General features: G+C 31.2%; 1 protein-coding gene across 1 annotated transcript in view; it reads left to right on the forward strand.

Moving 5' to 3' along the window:
• The window catches only part of LOC126714316 (ras-related protein RHN1), a 29,643-nt gene extending 19,925 nt beyond the window's left edge, over nucleotides 1–9,718 (forward strand). Inside the window, exons 6-8 of the mRNA XM_050414409.1 lie at nucleotides 1,978–2,071; nucleotides 4,345–4,459; nucleotides 9,453–9,718. Of these exons, the coding sequence (XP_050270366.1) occupies nucleotides 1,978–2,071; nucleotides 4,345–4,445 (195 nt within the window). The 3' untranslated portion in view covers nucleotides 4,446–4,459; nucleotides 9,453–9,718. The remainder of the gene's footprint in view (nucleotides 1–1,977; nucleotides 2,072–4,344; nucleotides 4,460–9,452) is intronic.
• Nucleotides 9,719–17,020: the final 7,302 nt, after the last annotated feature.

Here is a 17,020-nt window from a genome sequence, read left to right on the forward strand (position 1 = left end):
TAATATTTTTTGGTAAAAAGAAAAAGTTGTTTACAGTTAATTTCTTCTACAATTCAAAGATGCTCTTCTTATCCAGTGAGTGATGCGGATTCTCAATTTAATCTATTTTTCTCTCTCATTATCAAATTAGTTTTCCTTTGAATATTTTGAGAAATATGGAAGTTGTGCGTAGGTCACGTATAGTTTGCTGAAATTTCCAATACTGATTTAATTATCATTTTATTTCAAATCTTTGAAAATTCTAAACTGGTGTTGTTTGCCTTTGTGGCCTACTTGATTTTTGTCTGGCAATGACTGTATAAACATTTGCTTTTTGGCCAAAGTGACAGCAATAAGAGCACCTATAATTAATTTTCAGGAAATTACAGTAGAGAAGGTTCAACCTAAATAAAAACCTGTTTTAATCCTAAAGGACTCACACCTAAACCTTTAAAACCACACAAATTTTACTTCAATTGAATTTCAAATGTGGGCCCATAATATAAAATCTTGAATGGACAAATTTGTGAAGTTGTAACAAATTGATCTTCAAATGTGCTGCATAATCTTCTCTCTTATCTTGTAGTATTTTCTCTACCTCCATGACTTTATTTGCATCAATTTGGTTAGTTTAGTGTGAAGTTTTGGAATGGCTTGGATGGAAACATTCCCATGCTTTCTGTCAATTCTAGACGTGATCTTTGTGGATGGTGGAGGTGTTTAATTTGAAGTTGCAACTACCAGTTATTTAATCTTTGACATTTAGAACCACAGTTACAATTTAGCATCTACACATTATGATTGGAGTTTTATGTGGTGTATCTGATAAATTCGGAATATAATGTCTACCTTAAATGTGAGCATTTCCCAATTAATGATTGTAGATAAATTGAATCCTTCTGGCTGATGTCTTGAGGCAAAAATCAAATATATTGACTAATTGTAGGCTTGCAGCTTGAGCAACCAGTTGCTGGCTATTTCTATGGAATTAATGATTGTGCTATCTTGAGCTTGTGAGCTAGGGTTAACTTATGGTTATTTAATCCGAAAGTGATATTAATTCATACCTCCTTTTTCCTTTATAATTTTAGTTTATTTATCATTGGTTTCTTTTAAGCAACTGCCGACTAGGATTTTTCTTTTAATTTTTATAAGTGACTGGGCTAATTCTTTTCATTCATGCTTATTCTTTTATGCTTATTTTTATGGACAAAATTTAGCTACAAAATTGATTGTAGTTTTATGCTACAACCTTACTCAATATCTTTTTATTAGAGGTGAATTTTAACAAATTCATCATTGGATTACATCTTCTTCTTATATCCTCTATACTTGCAAAATTTCTAGAAATTTAAAGATCAAATAGCTATGTCATCAATAAATTGTTTAAATTACAAGTTTTTGTAGTTTAAAATTATGCATAAAATATAAACTTATAGATCATATAATAAATAATATTCGATTGACAAAAAATTTGACATGTGTATTAAGAGCATAAAGAACATGTAATTCAATGGTTAGATTTTCGAAATATGTAGTAATGTTTATTTTATTGAGTAAAGTTGTAACTTTAGGCTACAACTAATTTTGTAGCTAAATTTTGTCCTATTTTTGTAAGGTTATGCTTTTTATGTGAAGTTTTTTCTTTAAAAAAAAAAAAAAAAAAAAAACCTACCTAGAGATTTTTTATTTTTCCCCCTTCTTTTTCACTCTCTATCCTTATTCAACTCACTTTATTCAAAATTTTTCTAAATGATGTAATTTGTGAACTTATTGACATACATCTTGTTTTGTCTATTCTTTATCACCAATGATCTGCTTCAATTTTCTTTGATGATTCTCTATGTATTTCAATATGTTACTTTATCTATTTGTTTTGTTGCACTCAGTTGTCTCTTCAAATTATGTGTTGTTTGTTCATTGTTGTGCTTTGACCAAGCAGTTGTGCTTTGACCATTTAGCAAAAAATTATTGTGCTTTAACTGATTGATGTTGCAGGAGGCACGTGCATATGCTGATGAAAATGGACTCTTTTTCATTGAGACCTCTGCCAAAACAGCTGTCAATGTCAATGATATATTTTATGAAATAGGTGCGATTGTAATTTGATTGTTTCCATATGGGCATTATATCTTAGCATGATTTTTATTCATTCAGTTTTGTTCTCTTTATTTTATTTTATTATGATTTTTTAATTTAATGTCAATTTTTAGACGATGAGAGTAGCCTTTGCTGCTACATAATGAATGTCTGATATCAGTAGAGTATTAGAAAAAGCAGTAAATGAATTGTGATATTATTGTTGTATTCTTTTTTGAAAATAAAATGACTATATATATGTGTTGCTTCTTTTGTTTTTGTTTTTTCTTTCCTCTTTTTATTTTGTATCCTTACACCAATGATCTATAGCTCAATTGCCAATAAGATCTAGTTCAGCTGGCACCTCCTCCCCTTATAAGTTCTAGGGGAAGGGTGAGGTCATGGATTTAAGACCCATTGGGTGTTTTTGTAACTTACAAATAAAAAATGAGCTATAGCTCAACTGACACTTCTTCCTCTTTTAATAACGAGATAAAGGGTGAGGTCATGGATTCAAGATCCTCTAGCTGCACGTGCAATTTACCAATAACGAAAAAGGCACTGGTGCATGCATATGGTTTGGTCCACTGTAGCCCTTCAGGGAAGTTCCCATTGACCTTGCTTTCATCTTTGGCAAAGAATCAAGACGTAAATGAGAGCTGGTTGAGAGATTTCCATTCTTTTGCTGGCATCAAGTCATTCTTCTTAGTTTTTTTAAGAGATTATATGTTTCAGCTCAGTTAGTTCTGTACCTAGGTCTATTGTGTAATAATTAATGGTGGCTTAGTTATGCAAGTTTTAAGTGACAGAAAGAAGAAACTTGAAGAAACAAACTGTATGGTCAACTTACTCCATGCCCAACACATCAATAAAAATAGTAAATCTTACAATTTTGTTGGTTTCAGACTAATCTTTAGTTGGAATATGGCATTAGGCATTGTATGAGCTTAATTTGATAGAGGATAGTGAAGGGAGAAAGGAGCCGTGTTGGTAGTCTCAAGCTGCCAAGTGGAAGTGTGTGGGTTTGAGTCCTTAGAGCAGTCACTTTATTCAAAATTATAGGATTGTATTTAAACCACACACCTAGGACCCCAATCAGCTAGGATAGCACTAGGTAATGACTCTTTTATAAGTGAAGGGTGAATCATATTGGGTGGATATATTTCACTGGGGATTGCATTGTGTTTTAAGAGGGATAAAATATGTTTTAGAGTGATGTAATGTATATCTTTTAGGACTGGTTTGGATTATGAATCAAAATCTTTGTAATTCCATTTGTTGAACATTTGGAGTACGGTATTAATAGCAGATGCAGCCATCACCCACCGTTGTACAATCTACCTTAAGAATAAACTTATCGTTGAACTGTATAATATTCTATCTACTTTTCTTCCTTTTTTTTGTGTTCAATTTAGTCTTACAACAATATAGCATTGGGGCTTCAGCAATTCCCATTATATGCCTTTTCAATTGTGTTAAATGATGGGTTTTTTATTTGTCCTTTTTATTTTTCTTTTTTGGTATATGTTTAGTTTTTTTTTTTTTTTTTTTGATTAAATGCTTAGCATTTGTTTCTGCTTTTTTTTTTCTCCTCTTTCATCAAACAAATAATTAAATATCACAAGGATGAGAAGGTATTTGGTATCAAATGATACCATGTTAGCCATATCAAATTCAAATAAGTGAGAGACATGTCTACAAAAATAACAAACCCCACTAACAAATGAAGACATGTGTTAGTGGGAAGTTATTTTTGTACACATGTCTATCTTTTATTGGATTTTTATATGGATGACATAGTATAATTTGATACAAAATACTTTTTCCACGAGTTTTATAACTTCAAATAACTGAAACTACTTATCACAACTTAAGGTTAAACATACATTTACCTAAAAGAAATTCATATTGGCTCCCACGGTCCATCAGTCAGTTGGTTCATTGAGTTAGAACCTTGCTGTTTGGTCTACCCGTATTGTGTTACCATTGTGAACAATCTTCAATTCTATATTACTAGTCTTTTAACCAAGTTTAAGGGAAATTCTTTTACCTTTTCCATTTTTTCTATTTGCCTGTGGTTTCAAGAAATTTTGATATTACCTATTATTGATGCTTCTCATAAAAAAACAAATCATTCTCATAACTTGTCTTTCACTTGAATTATTATGACTGTATACCAGGTCTCGTTACTTGTGTTTTTTGTTTATTTTCCTCTTTGGTGGCCTCTTCGGTCATTAACATTTTATTTTATTTTTGGTTTTTCCTTCTGAAATTCTTCTGTTACAGCTAAAAGGTTGCCTAGATCTCAGCCTGCTCAGAACCCAGCAGGGATGGTCCTTGTGGATAGACCTGCAGAAGGATCCCAAGCGACATCTTGCTGTTCATAAAGCATTTCTTATAGGTCTGTCCTTTTTCTTTCTGTTCTTTAATTAAATATATACTTAAAATGGCACTGTAGTTTTGAACCGAGCCAAAAGTGTGTGGAACTAATAATGCATTTGAAATGATACATTATCTAGAAATTGTACACTTTAGCTATATTAAACGTGTCTCTTCTGTTTGTTGTCATCCCAATAGAAATTTACAATTTTAATTCATGCTTTTGAATTCAGATTCCCATGTCTCTTGTAAATCTTTCTAAACTGCCTAGATGTGTGTGCCAATCAGGGGAAGTCACAGTTGTCTAGGTGAATTCGCCTTTTATAAGATCATTGTTTGAATGGTCTTGTGTTTTAAGCTCTATTGAGATATATTTATTGTAGATTTCATTGATTGTCTCTCTTATGAATTGTTATTCTTTAGGAGTATCTTATGTGTACATAATTTAGTTCCTCTTCTTTAATAGAATTTGTTACTTTTATAAAAAAAGTTCACATGATGGTGCAACCATGGCATGGTTAGAGAAGTAATATCCTTTTTGGAAGCTTAAGATTAAGGTAAAACCCAACAATAAGTGTCCATGGTTGTTAGATAGGTTTTAATATATTGTTTTATGTTTTATTATGATATACTAGAGTCAAGGTTATCTCTGTTTGTTTCAATATAAAAACCTTTTTGTCAGGAAACATTTTCAGGTTCAGGTGTTTGCCTCATGAAAAATCTTTAGTTTTCCTATATTTTTTATATGGATATGAACTAAACACTTTATTTCACCACTTTAAAATATTAATACAAAACAACTAAAATCAACTTAAAAAAAAAAAAAAAAAAAAATTCAAATATGGGTGCAATAGAAATAAAAATAAATAAAACAATTAACAAAAAATATCAACTTTAACTACACATACATTTGTAATTACAAACACTTGAAACCTCTAAAATGGCATTTGAAAGTTGTTTTTGTGCAATTTTTAAAAATTTGGAGTGGATTCCGAATGATATGAGGCTTACCATGGTTATTTTGAAGGTTTTAGGAGCTATTTTCACCATTTGGATGGTTTTGGGGTATTTTTCATTTTAGTGATTTTAGAGGCATTTTATTCATATTAAGAGGTTTTGAAGATTTTTTTTGTTTAGAGGATTCAAGTTAATTTTGTCGATTTGAGGATTCAAGTTAATTTTGTCGATTCAAGTTAAATTATACTACCAACCTTAGTTGAGGCTCCAAGAATTAATACTCACCCCCAAAATTCGGTTGAAATGACACTTCCCATTGTGGTTTGTGATAATCATAATAAATAAGTTTTGTTACTAACTCTTAATGAAATATTTCATTTTATTTTTAAAATTTTTATGTTTATTAACTGTGTTTAAATGTATTTAAACACACCTACTGTTAATTTTAGTATCTTCTTTTACCATTAACCAAAGAAGTAAATGTGAGGAGCTCTGGATCATCTAAGGTCACCCAAGCTTCTCTACCATCACCCAACTGAGTGGCTGCCAAAATTACTAGATTCATGAACTCGGAACCCCTTTAACCAAAGCTGTTGACTCATATAGGCTTTGCCCACCCAGATTCAGCTTCATAGAATCCCAAACTAGGACTGTCAAACCCAAAACACAATCTAGTCTAAAGCCTTGTAACTCAATGAGATAGCATGTTCTTTTTTATTACGAGAATCCCACCTCCCCCATTATTGTAACTATTGAATTATCAACCAAAAAAGAAAAAAATCCAAAGCAATCTACATTTGTGGAGCCTACCCCTCCTATCACTATGAAAGACTCCCATCAAAGAGTCCCTCTCTTTACATCGCAGTTTTTTAGTAAGATCGTCATCACTTTTTGACATTGGATGCGTTAGCTCACCCACCAAGCCTTTCAATCCTACCTCATCGTTGCTTATGTACACTGAGTAGCTGCTATCCAAAGGAGATTAGTTTCCAATAGAATGCTCCGACAAGGGTGGCGCTATTCTTTAGTGCAGATTCACTAAATGGGTCGATAGAGAAGGCTTTTGGAAACCATAGATTTTTTAAGTTTTTCTCTAAATCAATCACTTGTAAAGCCATCATTCAAGCTAATAGGCTTGTAGCTCAACTAATTGGTATCTCTTAGTGTTTTCAACAAAAACATTCAGGATTCAAATTTTCTCTCCTCCAATTATTGTAAAGGACAAAAAAATTCAAAGCCTGAACCAATCAGTAATTGAACCATAGAGCAAGAAATTTGAAGCATTAAACAATGACAAGCTTCAAACAACCAAATTCTTAACTCCGAATTGAGGGTGTGCTTGCCAATTTGGATTTTTCGAAACCCAAAATGTTTAATCCACTGTATTGGCCAATAAGTGATTTATGCTTTGTTTGTTTTGAAGTAAAATATTTTCAGGTTTTTGTTATGATAAGTAAAATTTTTCAAGCAAATCACTAAAACTAGTGGCTCAGCCACTGAAGCCATTGGTGTCAAAGGTTTGGTGATTGGACCACCTAACTGGCAGTCGAAACTGTGGCTTCGGCAACTGGATTGCTAGCGACCTCTGCTGGAGCGGTGTTTCCAACCACCAGATTGCCAACACCAGTGGCTGAAACGATTTCTCCTATTATTGGACCTCCGACACTGGTTGGCAGAATAGTGTTCTTTGGTGATCAGACTGCCGGTACAGGTTGCTGGAACGCCGGCTCTAGTTGCCAGAGGAGTGATTTTAGCCACCCGATTGCCAACATCGACTGCCCAGCCCACCGAACTCCAGTTATCAAACCTTAGGTACTAGTTGCCCAAATGGTGTCTCTGGTGATTAGACCACCATCATCGGTTGTCAGAGCAGTGGCTCTGGCCACCATATTGCCAGCACCGATAGCCGAAGCGGTGGCTCTAGGCACTAGCTACCTAGCCCACCAAACAGGTGACCTAGCCACCAGATGGGGTGAGGGGATATTTTACAAGTTTGACCACATTTTACATGCAAACAAACACCTGAAAATGGGAAAACATTTTCTGAAAAATATTTTACTTCAAAACAAACGGAGCAGTAGATACACAAAGAATTTGAAAACACTTTTTACAAGAGTTGAGTTGGCATGCTTGTATTAGTTCTCATCCCGGCTCACTAGTGACATCACTTTTTTACTTATCATTAACAATTTGCCACATCTGACAATTTTTATTATTATAATAGACTTTCTCTTTGATAATATGGCAATCCCTGAAAAATCAATATTGGCGGATATGAGGATTTCACTAATAATGCAGGGACAATATGGGAATCTTGATGTCTTTTTAGGGGCAGAATTATGATTTCGTAGTAGGTGCAAAAAGAAGCTAGGGGTAAACTGGGTGACACATCTAAATGCTAAGAGTACAATAAGAAGTAAGAACATTAATATTAGGTTAAAATATTATTTAAAAGTTCTTTCTTCATTACTAAATTTTAGAAAGTTTGTTTTTCGTTCCTAAATTTTGTAGAGGGCTTTTTTTAATAGTTTAGGGATGAGTAAAAGTTATTTTTTAAAGTTGAAGGACATAAGAGTGAAACATTTCAATTGTTTAGAGATGAGAAACGATTTTTTAAAAGTTTAGATACGAAAATAATGTTTTAGCCTTAATATATATATATATATATATATATATTTAAAGAACAATTGTTTTTTGAATTCCTTGTCGAAGGATCCAACTACAAAAGAATCAAGAACGGAAAGCTCCCCTAGTCAGAATACGCCATTATTGTATACCTTTTAATATGTATGGTACAACCCAATAGTGGAAAGTGGCTCTAGTATATGGTCAGATGAATGAACCACATGGAAAAAATCATTTGACCAAGGACAGGTTAATCTATGGAAAAAAATTAACTTTGCTGTTAACAGTGTGAAGTTGAAGTTGGTGCTTGAGGTTAATTGTCATTTTGATTGAAGTTATGGTGGTGGTGGTGGTGGTGGTGGTGGGGGGGGGGGGGGGTAGAGTTTAATCCGGAAACCTAAGTAGTAATCATCTTGTCCCAAAATAAATTGTGTAATTTACTTTAAAAATTCCAGTTTTACCAGCAAAATTAATCTTTCTTTAAAGGTAATGACACTGTCAAAATATATCCACACACACATATAAAGCAATCATTTAGAGAGGAAAAAAAACTAAGGTATTAAAGATAACTCAACCTGTTAAAGCCGGTGGCATCAAGAAAGGTATAAAGATCACAAGACTGTTTTACCTAATATTTCCTTCGTATATTTTACTTTGAGAAGCATCTTTTTCTTTTTTTGCCCTCGAAGTCTCAAACTGGAAGTTGGTATTATTCATGTTGAGGTTGAAATGTTTAGATCTCGTAGCAGATATATAGTTTTTACCTATAACCCCAATCTGTGATCCGTTTTATAAAAGTTTTCTTGAAAAGCTATCATTTTCAAACTGATTTTCTAAAATGAGATTCGCTCTCATTGAGTATGGGCATTTAGCTGTCGCTGCAGAGATAGTACGACTTCAAAGTAATAATAATAGGGTTGTGTTAATGGGCACCGCAAGGTGCCCGTTAACCACAATATTTTTTACTTTTTTCTGGCAAATTTTTTGTTTTTTTTGTTGTTGTTGTAGTTTATGTCATTTTTTCAGTTTTGTAGGGACTATTTGGTTTCTTTTTTTGACAAATTCTTTTGTCTTTTTTTTTTTTGTACTTAACAAGCACCAGGCTGTGCTCATTAACATATCCCATAATAATAATACCAAGGGCAACAAAACACAAACTAGGACCCATTTTTTTTATGTACCCCAAAAATCCCAGAGTACGTTTTATCATTCAGGAGCTCACTTTATCGTGATTTCGTATAGTTCATCAAGTGACTCAGCCTGACTGTACTGATCCAAGAGTGTATCAGTACTCTTGACTTGACACCATGCCCTTGGTACCAAAATTGTCTTGAGGTTGCGAAAAATAACTGACAGATTTTGGGATTGCTTTGTTTGATTGTCTTGTTATTGCATTTTCATGTGAAAACTTGATTCACGTTATCATGTTGCAGGTCAAGTACAACATTGCAGATGTGAACGAATTCTTATATCATATACGTTCTCTTCTTCAAGATATTAATATTATCTTGTAATGTTCCTTTAGACCTCATCAAGAGCTGTCCATTTTTCTCACTATTCTGCTCTTTTAAGCCTAAGATACCGAATTTAAAGATTGTTCTTTTTAATCTTTAGAGATGTAAGTATATGGACACGATCTAACTTTGAAATGGATGTGTGCACTGATTAAAGCAATACTATAGTTTGTTTTCTAGTTTAACTTGTTGCAGTTTTCCTTGTATCACCATTGTTCTATTGATTACAAATAATGGAACTCACGGCCCATGAATCTGAAAAATGATGAAGAGTGCTACCTAACTTCTTTTTTTTTTCTTTTTTTTCCCTTAATTAAGAAAGCTACTAATTTTTCTTTTTCTTTCTCTTTTTTTCAAGTATGATGTTCAATAAAAAAAAATTTAAAAACAGCTTACAAAAGATAGGATTGATCCCATCTTCATCTTGATACCCCAGACAAAAATCTGGTAAGAAAGAGGCAGAGATCGTACCCTTAAAATAATTCAATAGAGTCCATTTTGCAATATCAAGGCATATGAACCACAAACTCATGAACCAACAGAGTTGTGCAAAGGACTGTAGAGTCTCAGAAAGAGACAGAAATGATGCCACTTGAATTATTAGGGAAGCCTTGGTGTATCTCTGGAAGACCAAATTGTTTGGGGAGGAATTGATCTTGTAAGCATCCGGTTTCTAGAAAATATCTCATTTTACTTTGTAAAAGCTAATTTATCTATTATGTCATATCATTTTACAATATACCTAACATTTCAACTTTTATTTTGTCATACAATACATTAAAATAATATATCTATACAATAAAATAATATAACCCAATACCCAAATAAAACCCAATAAAATATTATTTTAAAATTATACCATATTACTACAGTAGTTTCTAAATGTAGAATACTACTATAGCTCAATTGTAATTTTTTTTTTTTTCAATTAGCATGCCGGATAATGCTTCCCTTTTGTGGTTTGATGCTAAAATATAGCATTTTAGGAGTTTTACATGTGTGGATACTGATGCTCTGAAGATCTTCCACATTTTCTAAATTACCTCAATCATAAAGTTCTTAAATTCCTTAGATTTTGACACGTCTTCAATTGCTTAGATATATATAACTACTAATAAATATTTCTTCAAAAACTTATTCACGTGGCAAAAAAATAAAATATTTATGTAATAATTAATTGTTAGGATTTTAAGTACATTATGATTGAGTTAAATGACCTGATTGTTGTCTTGAAAATACCCCTTTTTTAAAGCTAAACAGTATAAATCTTGTTGCTAAAATCAAAATACAAGTAAAAGAAAATACAACAATGGTATATGTTGGGAAAGAACAAAAATCTCAAGGAAAATTTACAGGCACCAAAATATCAAAACCACATCAAACTTAGGAGAAGCATCAATACAAATTGAAAAACAAAAAATCAAGGCTTTCCAATAATCCACCTCAAAGCCAGATTTGCTTGGGAAAAACTAGACCCAGAAGAGAAAGCCCACCTCGTAATGAAACATCAATGTTCGATGGTCATGAGGAGGAACCCATCCAGTACTAAAACTCTAACCTTGAGATCCAAACATTTTGGTGCAAAGTTTAAGGCTAGACCGAAGGATCATAGATCTGGACTGCCAACAACAAGAGAGACACTGCAAGGTTGGTTCAAGTCCCTTGCAGGAAATGACAAAAACTGCCACAAAGGGCGGAGAAAATCACAAGAGAAGTAGAGAAAGCTCTTTGACTGGGCAAAGAGATTTTCACTTTGGAGTAGAGCTCACAATGGAGCAAAGGAGAGATTCTTTCTCTCGGGAGAGAGAGAGAATGTTGCTAGTAAAAACTAAAGAATTTAAGAAAAATCCATTAATAATTAAAGAATTTTGCTTCTTAAACAAATGAAATTCCAATTTATATGTTGCTACATTTTCCAAATAATAGTGTCATTTCTGGCAGTGCTTTGGTGTTAATAAAACTAAACTATCTTCATGTGAGGTTCTAATATACGTTTTGTTTTGTTTTTGTTTTTTTTTTTTTTTTTTTTTTTTTTTTTGTTTTTTGTTTTTTCATAAATTTGATAATTACAATAGGAGGATTCAAACCTTGGATGTCTCAATTAAAAATATCTGGAGATACCAATTAAACTACAAGGGTCTTGGCAAGATTCTAATATATGTATTAAAGCATACTTTAATTCATTTTGAAGGTTTGACTTTTTTTTTTTAGAAACAAAAAAAGGGGGCTTGCATGTGTAATCATCACCCCATGGTATATTGCTACTTGGGTTTTTTGGTAAAATCCATGGGTACCACCAGCGCACAGCATGACATGTCACTTATTAATCTCATTACCACAATTTCTGCATATTAAAAAATATGGGTCAGTACTAGTACTAAAACCCACAAACTCTTGGCACTTGATTTGAAGTGACGGGTTTTTTTTGAGAGCTTCTTGCCGCTGCACCAAACTCGCTAGTGATTGAGGGCTTCTCTACCTACCGATTACTTTTATCATTACTACCTAATATTTATCTCAACATATGACTACTTAGTAGATAGTAGTATGTGACTACACAAGAGATACAAGATATGAAACAAAGATTAAATGAACATAAAGTCTAAAGATGTGAAATGCATGTAAAATGAGCTTAACATTAAGGTATTTGTCACTGTTGTTTAATTGAACAAATATAATATTTAAATTCATTTCATTGAGTTCATCTAAGTTTTTTATTTTTATTTTTATTTTTTTTTACTTTTTAAAAATAAAACTATGCACATACCTAGGTTTTGAACTCACAATCTCACTCACTATCTTATTTTTAAAAAAAGAAAAGCGCAATTTGAATTAGAGTTCATTGTTTCACTAAATTCACCCAAATTATCTATCATAAGTGAGTCGACATGAAATAATCTCTATAACATGGCGCTTTTATATTAATTTGGATTTTGTTATTTTATATGTGTTATTGAAAAATTTCAATATGTTTTGCAAAGAGAAGAAATATCATTCAATATTATAAAATTATTGGTACAATGCGAATATTGTTAACGGGAAGGTAGAAGCCAACGAGTGAAGATATTCTTTGGAATGTAGGACCAAAAAAAAAATCTTTTTTGCTTAATAAAATCATAAAAATTCAATTATATCATCATCACTATTATTCACTCAAATTAGAAGCCATGCTTTCTTTCTTCTCTTTTATTTTAAAGAAAAAAGTATCTTTTTCACAAGCATGTGCCGCTTTCAAGCAATTGATCAATCTTAGGCCCACTCCATTATTATTCGGTAAAGAAAAGAGAAGACAAATTATGTCTAAAAAATGCTAGGACCACAAAAACTTTCACAATTCAACTCGTGACAAAATTTTGTAAGTTTTTGTAGTCCTTGCATTGCTCAATCATGTCACCATATTTAGGTGCTATGTTGATATCAATATCATATTGTATCAATCACCATTGCCTAATCACGTCACCATATTTAGATGCTCGATTGATATTAGTACTATAATGTATCAATCACCATAAATTATATAAATTTTTTTTGAAAATTATTACGTTTCAAACTTATTCTTGTACCAAAGTTATAATCATCTTACACAACCCAGTTTATATTTTTGAGACATTTGGTCATCTACAATATGTATAGATATTTGCCACTTCTAAATTCTAACATGATAACATGACTGATCCGAAAGGATATGACATAACTCATTCTTTTTTTTTGTGAGTTTTTATAGTCATTGCATTACTCAATCATGCCACCGTATTTAGGTGCTTGGTTGATATCACTATTATAATGTATCAATCACCATAAATTATATATATATATATATAAATGTGTGAAAATAAATTATATATATATAAATGTGTGAAAATATATTATATATATATATATATATATATATATAAATGTGTGAAAATTATTACGTTTCAAACTTATTCTTTTACCGAAGTTAGAATCATCTTCATCCAACACAATTTGTCACGGTATGTATTTTTTGAGACCTTTGGTAATCTACAGTAACTAAACAGATATTTGCAATTTTCTGACATGACAACGTGACTGATCCAAATTAAAAGGGACTTGACATAACTTGTCCTCCACCCTCCCATAATAATTGAACTCTTGAATCTCTTTCTCTTGTTGCTGAACGTGCATACAGGTGTGCACTAAAAAACATAAAGCCAAAAAACCCCATCATGTAACTTTTAGATTTGGAGAGTACGCCATTATTAGAGAGAATACCAGCCATTCCCATCATATGATAAAAATGGATGGCCAACCCCAGCTTCAATAAAATAAATGTAAGTAAAGGGAGATCGTTATTTGTCGAAAGAGTGGCAATGTGGCATTATGGCATATCACTTAGTCGAATAAGAGATCTATACCAATAACAATTATTATGAAGTGAACGTCATAGATTTGAATTCGATTGTATCTTTCAAACCAAAAAATGTGCAGCACACATGAGCTGAGTTCTTTTGAGTTTCATTTGTCAATGTTGGGTCACTTATTGGTGGGGGAGGTTATCAGTTATCAAAATCTGTTCAGAACTTAGAAGGGTGGTGTAGGCCATAGAGTGAATCTGATATCAAACTCAACGGCCTTGGCGAGATTGGATTGTTTTGCTTTTCAGCTTAAGGTGTCCCAAGTTTGGCTGTAGCCTGTAGTAATGTCCAAAACTGATGGCCTCTCATGTCAATTGTGATCTACTGTTCTTGTTAACATTATTGTCTTGTTTTCCAACCAATAAAACTGCCGTTTTAACTTTAATATTTTTATTATAAATAGATTTTAATACTTATAATTTTTATGTTGTTGTTAATTTTAATTTATTACTTCTAAGTTTTAAAACTGTCAATTAATTATTTGAAAATTTGAACTACTGTGAGTAATTTTAGTCTTTCATACTCCTAATTTATAGTTACTATTTCTAAATGAGACATTCAGTTTCGAAATTAAAATCCTCCAACTCCCAACTATTGTATTATAAAAAATAAAATAAAATTTAAAAATTCAAATGGATAATTAATCACTTGAACTTTAGAATTGTTATAATTTTGGACTCACAAATTTCAAAATTTTATCTAATGCTATTAACTTTTGAATTAACATTAGATTACAAAAACTTAAAATTTAAACATTTGACTGATGATATAGTTTTGATATTTAATCTTTTGAAAATTTTGCAAGCATAAAGGATATGCAAAAAAAATGTTATTCAATGGTAGAATTTTCAAAATTCACATCTAATAAAAAAAAACATTGAGTGGAGTTGTAGTCATTAATTACAAATTAGTTTGTAGTCAATAGCTTAGAGAAAATTTGATTAGAATCAAAATTAGATTTTACGTTTGTTAGTTTTTCATACAAATTAAATTGTTTACATTTTTCTATTATTATTTTTTTGAACTAATGAGTATATTCTTTATACTATTCCATTTAGATATTTTGTATGTGAAGATCTTGAATGTAACAAATTGTTACTGAGCTAAACGATTCCATGCACCCCTATCCTTATTCAATTTAGGAGATACTATTGAACCAACTTATTCTTTTATTTTGTGTTGTATTTTGTAGAATTTCATGGATATTGATAGTAAATTGATATTGTATATGTAGTGTCTAATAGTGGTTTTTAAAATTATATACATAACAACGGTATAATGAAAAACTTGGTGTAACCAATATCATATAGATCGCAAGGAAAATTCATTTTAGTACCTCCAAATATTCTAGTCGAACTAGTATCCTATATATTTAATAATCCAAACTAACATCAATAGCACCACTACAATTTATCATTCTTATACGTAAGAATGGGTTACATACTAGTATATATATTAATAGGCAAAACTTAGAAAAAGTCCAATTAGTTTTTCAAATTAGAGTCCAATTTTATGCCATGTGTCTTAAATTATTTATTTTCAGAGAGAGTTGTATTTCCTAATTTTAAAATCAAATGTGAGACCACATCATAAATATTCATTTAAGTGAGTTATTGAGTACAAAAACCAAAGAGTTTAAAAAAAATGAATAATAAAAAATAAAAGTTTAAAGTGCTTCACAATAACAAAAATTAAGAAGTAATAAAAATAAACATGGAAAGTTTACATTTTATATCTAATAATATTCTTACAAGACTTTCTAAAGAATTAACAAAATATAAGAATGACTATTAATAATATTTAAATTATATATATATATATATATATATGAATTATACTATAAATCTTTTTGTATATCTTTAAGTATATTCATGCATATGCATGGGTTACAACCTAGTCTATAATATATATCTATATATATATATATATAATAATAGGTGAAGCTGAGAGAAACTCAAATTAGAATTCCAAATTAGAGTTCCAATTTTGTGCCATGTGTCCTAAATTATTTATTCTTAAAGAATTTTATTTCTTAATTTTAGAATCAAATGTGGGACCACATCATAAATATTTATCTAAAATGAGTTATTAAGTACAAAAACAAAGAGTATAGAATAAATGAATCGTAAAAAAAAAAAAAATGCTGCACAATAATTAAAAAAAAAATGGACAATTTACATTTTATACCTAATAATATACTTACAAATTTTTTTAAAGAGTTAACAAAATATAAAAATGACTATCAATTGTATTTAAATTATATATATAAGAATTATATTATGTATCTTATTGTATATCTATAAGTGTATCAATGCATATGCATGAGGTTACAAGCTAATTTTTATAATAGTAATTCCTTCTTTATTAGCTTTCATATAAATTTTTTCAAATTATTAGGGCCTATTTGGTAACATAACTCAAACAACAGTTTTCAGTATTTAAACATTGAAAACTGTGAACCCCAAAAAAATAACATGTTTGGTAGGAGTGTTTTTTTAAAAGTGTTTGAGTTACGTTTCTCATTTTTAGGTGTTTAAACACTAAATTTAGAAAACTACTCTTATCAGTATTCAATTTTCAAATAACATTGTTCAATGGTACTTTTATAAATATTTTAAAAACTGTAGGTTCCACCGATTAGATTACATGTTATCACTTTAAAAAAAAAAACACACACACACATATCAAACACACAATGACTTAGGTTTGTTCTTCTCTAGGAAAGCTAAGAAAATTTGGTTGCGGGTCCAATTTGGTAGCATAATGGTATGTGGTTACTAGTGGTGGTTGAATGCCTAGGTAACTTAAGCCCAAGCCTAATATCCATTTTTAAATGGTTTTATCCCTTCTATAAAAATACTTGATTGAGTGCCTCAAGTGTATTGGATCTGTTGTGTTGAGAACACATGGTCAAAGTGGACACATATTATCAACTCAATAGATTCAGTACATTAGAGCATTTGACCAAACTAACACTGACTACTCTTTTCTAGGAGAGTGAGTTGGTTGTGGGGGCTGGCTTAGTTAGGCACCATAATGGGCTGTGGTTACTAGTGGTGGCTTAAGACCTAGGCATGAGGCCAGGGCTATAAATGAACCAAGTCAATTATG

The sequence above is a fragment of the Quercus robur genome, chromosome 2 (assembly GCF_932294415.1).
Source record: "Quercus robur chromosome 2, dhQueRobu3.1, whole genome shotgun sequence".
Classification (NCBI taxonomy): Eukaryota; Viridiplantae; Streptophyta; class Magnoliopsida; order Fagales; family Fagaceae; genus Quercus; species Quercus robur.